This window comes from Fragaria vesca, linkage group LG3 (assembly GCF_000184155.1).
Source record: "Fragaria vesca subsp. vesca linkage group LG3, FraVesHawaii_1.0, whole genome shotgun sequence".
Taxonomy (NCBI): Eukaryota; Viridiplantae; Streptophyta; class Magnoliopsida; order Rosales; family Rosaceae; genus Fragaria; species Fragaria vesca.
In genome coordinates, this window is record NC_020493.1 from 11,806,830 (window position 1) to 11,812,850 (window position 6,021).

Here is a 6,021-nt window from a genome sequence, read left to right on the forward strand (position 1 = left end):
GCACATCTAGTCCTTCTCCCATACATGGTATCCTCTTGCGCTCCATACCTAGCTAGTACTTCTAAAGCCATGATCGTAATTTCTTCAGATGAAAAATTGTTCAACCCACCAACTGTAGAAGATTGTCCATATTCAAATCTGGTATTTCCACCACCTTTTCCGCCTTAACTGTACTCATTCTCTTTCTCAAGTGCAAATATTCCTCCACTCATCTCCAAGTTTGATAATTGTGTAATATATCGATCTACATCCAGATATCCCTCAAAAGGAATCTTGCTCTCCTCGAGACCCCCACTCTTCATTGTGATACACCTCGAGGGAATTACTTCTCTTCCGGATATCACTCCAATTTTTTTTATAGATATTTCTTTAATAATTTATCGGAGATATATTGTAAATATCATAAATATTGGAGATATTTCCTAAACATCAGAGATATTTGATGGTATCGGAAAAATATCGAAGATACGGTGAAAGATAAGATATTGACCGCCTCTCTACAATATCGGTCATTCGAAAAAATAAGATATCGGGGGATATATCGGATATATCGGATATATCACAAATATTTTAATACTTGCCCATGACAGTACCATTACCAAAACTCCAAAAGCTTATTCTAAGCTAGAGGGGTTTTACTTGGTCTGTAACTTCACTTCGGTTGAAATCTTCGAAGTCATATGGCAGATCAGATTCCGTTGTCTGTAGGCGCGGATCCAGGATTCAACACTGGGGTGGGCTTGAATTTTTTATTTTTCTGGTTGATTAAAGTAATAAGAAAATTTAGCGGGCGGTCTAAAATATTTAACTAAAATATATTAGATATACAATGTATTTATTGAGATGCAATAAAAAAAATAAGAACCCATCCAAAACTACCATTTAACCAATTTGCTAGAAATATATTTTTTAGGAACTATTTATATTAAAAAGTGAGATTAATTTGAGACCTGACATCTTACCAATTAAACGAATGCTATGCGGCCGATTGTTCAATTTTGAGCCCAGTTTGCATTGAGAGAATGAAGAAAATATGCATTTTAGAAAAAAAAATCCAAAAAAGTAAAGAAGAAGAAACTATGAATTTTAAAAGGAAATCCAAAAGAGAAATTTTAAATTCACACCCCTAATATCTTAATACACACCTCTTACTTAATACACCACCTATCAAGTTTTTCATTTCAGTATTATACTTAATATACATCCCAAACTGCCTAAACTGCCCCATTAATTTAAGAAATATTCCATTATTTAATGTAATTAATATATATTACTATTTGGTACCTCTTTTTACATATTATTTTGTCTAATTAGCTAGAAATTTTTTGTTATCATCGTTCAATTTATAATCAAATGATTATTGTTATATCCCAACTCCAAATCACCAATACAAGTTTTCAAAATTCACAAGCTAGCTAGAACTGTAGAAGTACAATAGCTATTAAACATAGATAGTTAGTTATTCGATAAAACATGTCATGATAAAGATGCAGTACTTGACAACATGATCTGCAAGATCAAACTAAAGCTGATACAGATAAAAAAAAATAAAAAAAAAGAGACAACCCAAATGAATTGTGGAGAAGAGTTGAGGTTAGGTAAAAAGACGTGTTTTCGATGATTTTAGGGTAGAAGATGTTGAAAAGAATACTTCTAGTGCGATCTTTTTTTTTTTAATAATAGATGTTTGTTTTGGTCATTTAGCTTACCTATAAAATCTCAATAGAAACATAAAATAATAGAGGTGTATATTAAGAGATTAGGGATGCGTATTTTTTTTTTGATCAAAAGGTCATACTATTTAAATCAGAGCAAGCAGTACAAAGACGACGTACCCTTGTAGGGTCGTTAGAAAACATCGTCTTGTAGAATTGCAAGTCATATACTAGATAAAGCATAAGCTTTGAAATCCTAAGTACACCCACCTTATAGCGATTAAGAACAATTATTTTACAGGTGAAACTAGGTTTCAAAGAAAACTATCAAGACTCTATAAAAATCACTAGTTACCTTGACCATAACTCATTCTAAATTAGGGGCCAAAGCCCAAATTCATCCGTCAGAACCCAATCAGATGAAGCCCTAGCTGATGCAGCCTAAGCCCAAATAAGCCCAACTCCTAGAGAAGCCTTGAGAGAAACCCTAGCAACTTTCATCTTTTCACCGCCGTCATCACCATCGGATAGCATCGGTGCTGTTAAAACCAAATTTGGAATCAGAGCCAGAGCACCACCATCCTCCCCAACAACGAAAATATGGTGAATACCTGGTGCATGGCCTCTTGCAGAGATCTGAGACGCAAAGATCTGAATTGAGGGCTCCCAACCGCCGCCAAACAAGTCACCTTCGAGCGCTCTAATCCTCTTCAACATTCCCATTCCATCCCAAGCCACAATTCGATCCATTTGTATTGCTTCCTCCCTTGTATCCAACCCAAAGGCAAGAACAAAAAGAGAACAACCAAGACATTTGTTTAAGAGATTTTGATGAACAAAGCCGCCATCACCATCACAAGTTGGACTCGACATCCACCACCGCCCATATAAGGCACGATAGAGCCATCCATCATTGCCTTTAATTGGAGAAAAAGAGACTAGAGAAGAGATCTCCTTTCTCGTCAAAAGAGAATCATCGTTGTCGGTCAGTTTGAGAGTTTTGTCAACTGCTGTCGCCGCCGAGTAAAACTCTAGCAGAGCTAGGGAGAGAGACATCTACTTAACTAACGATTTAACTTCACCTAGTATTACTAGGGGTGTGTATTTAAAATTTCTCAATCCAAAAAGAAAAGAAGTAAAAAAATATGCATTTTGGAAGGAAATCCAAAAAGAAAAGAAGTAAAAAACAAGGGAAGAAAATATGCATTTTAGAAGAAAATCCAAAAAAAATAAAGAAGAAGAAACTATGAATTTTAAAAGGAAATCCAAAAAGAAAAGAAGTAAAGAAAATATACATTTTGGAAAGAAATCCAAAAAAAAAAAACGAAAGTAAAAAACAACGGATACATATAGTTGCTAAGGCTAGGAATCAAACTCTGATGGGCTTGGTATTAGAAATAATATTGAACCAAGCCTGCAAAGGCTTCTGTTTTGCTTATAGTCCACACGTTAAAATTATTATTAAAAAAATCTTGATCGGGCTTGAGCTCTACCAACTTACTACCTAGCTCTGCGCCAAGTTGTCAGATTTCATGGAAGCACAGACTATGATATATAAAAGAAGAACAAGATGAGATATGAGAGAGATAGAGGAATAAAATAAAAAATAAAAAGTAAAAATTTACACTAGACTATCGGTACAAATCTATCATTTAATAAATCTTTTACAATTTCATGTGTTTATTGAATACCCTCATATTTTTATAGATTTTAAATCTTTTTTGGTAGATCCTAATTGAATACATGTAAATTTTTGAAATCCATAAGAATCTTTAAAACACCATAAAAATCCAAATTCAATACACTCACTTGATTTTCATTCCATTAAAGGGTCAAATTGTATTTAATTCTAATAAATATGCATTTCAGAAAAGTTGAGAAGGGTCCTAGGCTAGCTACACTAGTGGTAACAAACTCTCCTGCGCTAGCCTTATAAATAGAGAAGAGATAGGAGTTGTCACTTGAGCCGGTGGCAACATGAGTACGGATATGAAGGTAAAAATCATTCACAAAGAAACAATTACACCATCCTCTCCAACTCCTTCCCACCTGAAAACACTACACCTCTCTTTTATGGATCAACTTGTTCCTGAAGTTTATGTCCCGCTGCTTCTTTTCTATCCCAATCCGACAACTCATGAGAAATCCAGCATTCTAAAGACATCATTATCTGAAACCCTCACTCACTTCTATCCTTTAGCAGGGAAATTCCAATACAATGATTCAATCTGTTGTGACGATCATGGGGCTGCATTCGTTGAAGCCAGGGTAAATTGTCGGGTGTCAAAGATTTTAGAAAATCCAGATGCTGAGATGCTAAAACATCTGTTTCCAGCTGCTTTCGAATCCACACAAGCACTTACAGGCCATCTCCTACTGGTCCAGGTCAACTTCTTTGAATGTGGTGGGATGGCAATTGCAATCAACATTTCACATAAGGTGGCAGATGCTTTTACCTTGAGCACATTCACCAAAATATGGGCTAGAGTTGCCCAAGGTCATCCGGTGCTGCTTCCTGCAGATTCGTTTGGTGCTCTAACTTATCTTTACCCACCACAAGATTTCTTAAACGCGTCAAAACCTCTTGCGGAATATACTCAAGAACAGTGCATGATAAGAAGGTTTGTGTTTGATGCCTCAAGGATTGCTGCTCTCCAGTTCAAAGCAGCCAGTGCTTCTGTGACAAATCCTACACGCATTGAAGTAGTGTCAGCACTCATATGGAAATGTGCCATGGAAGCATCAAGATCAAACTCAGGATCGATAAGGCCTTCCGTGTGCAGTCAACCGGTGAACATGCGAAAAAGATCAGGGAAGCCATTCGTGGAAAACGTATTGGGAAATTTTGTTTGGTTTTTTAAAGCAATAACAGTAGAAGGTGAAGTAGATCTTCAAAGCTTGGTTGCTACATTCCGGAAATGCATGGAAGACTTTAAGGTAAACTACCGTAATGGAGTGTCTGCAGAGCAGGCCTATCAAACAATCAAAGAGTCTGCAAAACTCTTGGAAAAAGAAGGCATGGACAGCTATACTTGTACCAGTTGGTGCCGGTTTCCTTTCTACGAAACCAACTTTGGATGGGGAAAGCCGTCATGGGTAAGTACCCCTTATGCTCTTAAAAATAAATTTTATTTGATGGATGCGAATGATGGCAATGGTATCGAAGCGTACGTGACTCTCTTAGAAGAAGACATGGCCATATTTGGAAGCAATCAGGAGCTGCTTGCTTATGCATCTCTGAATCCAAGTGTTGTTTATTAGCTATCATCCGGAAAAGGTCTCATCTTGTGATTCTAGTTAAATGTAATTTCTCCTTGTGTTCATGCTCATCATAGTCATCTCTGACAAAATAAAGTTACGATGTTGAGTGTTGACAAATTAACCATCTGTACTTTTTTATGAGCATTTTAAGCATTGAGAGTATCTTATTGAGTATGATAAGAGACAAAGCATTGTCTTAATTTGACAGAGCATGTTGACAATTAATTTGACAGAGCGTTGCGGACAGAGATGTTAAATTGCTTGTGTCAAAGTTCAATTTGACGTACAGGTGACTTGACAACATTATTTTTGATGCATTTCTTCTCTATTTGACAGGAATGTGTCTTATGTTCACTAAGCTACTGTATCTCCTAATAAAGAACTCTTCAACAATAATGCATAATTAATTCTCTACACAGGCTTAGTTTGGGAGCGTAAATCACAAATCTGCATCACATTCATGTTTACATGCAAAAAGAGCCCCATATGCATCTCCACCTTTAAACCTAGTTTACCGACCAGACAAATAAGCAAGAAGCAAAAAAAACTACGAGTTTTTCAAGACTTTGAGACCGGGGAATAACCGGTTATAGAGAGAGAAATCATGAAAGGTTAGAATTCTTGATGGCATGCACCCTGTAAATTTAAAATATTTAAATGTCACAACTACCGCTGCAATCAAGCTATTGCAAGAAATTGTAAGGTGTGTGTAAATATTAAGGGTGCCGCTATTTTTATCTTGCTAAATACTCAGTTCACCTAACGTCTAATTTTTTACCTTTAACGTTTATATTTCGCTCTTAAAATTTTGAGAAAATCTGGGTTTTATTATTTTATTTTCTTTCTTTTTATTTTCCTCAATCAATAACATCTAAAAATATATACAAATATCTCATCAATATATTTGATACATACCTCCATTCTTCTCAAACCACATCATATATATATATATATATATATTCTCCTCGATCTTTTCTTTGAGTTCTTTATGATTATATATATATATATATACAATGCTGATCAGGTGCGGACGTCCGCACCAAAGTTTTGGTGCGGATTTCTATTTTAAACCACTTTTCGATCGAATTTCCTCATCTCCACCGTC

General features: G+C 35.7%; 1 protein-coding gene across 1 annotated transcript; it reads left to right on the forward strand.

Moving 5' to 3' along the window:
• The first annotated feature begins 3,644 nt into the window (after window positions 1-3,644).
• On the forward strand, window positions 3,645-5,033 carry LOC101309234 (BAHD acyltransferase At5g47980-like). The gene has a single exon (XM_004295661.1). It carries the CDS (start codon window positions 3,645-3,647, stop codon window positions 4,914-4,916), a length of 1,272 nt encoding a protein of 423 aa, XP_004295709.1. The 3' UTR covers window positions 4,917-5,033.
• Window positions 5,034-6,021: the final 988 nt, after the last annotated feature.

Coding starts and splice junctions, on each gene's coding strand:
- LOC101309234 (XM_004295661.1), top strand. CDS start 3,645: ATGAAGGTAAAAATCATTCACAAAGAAACAATTACACCATCCTCTCCA.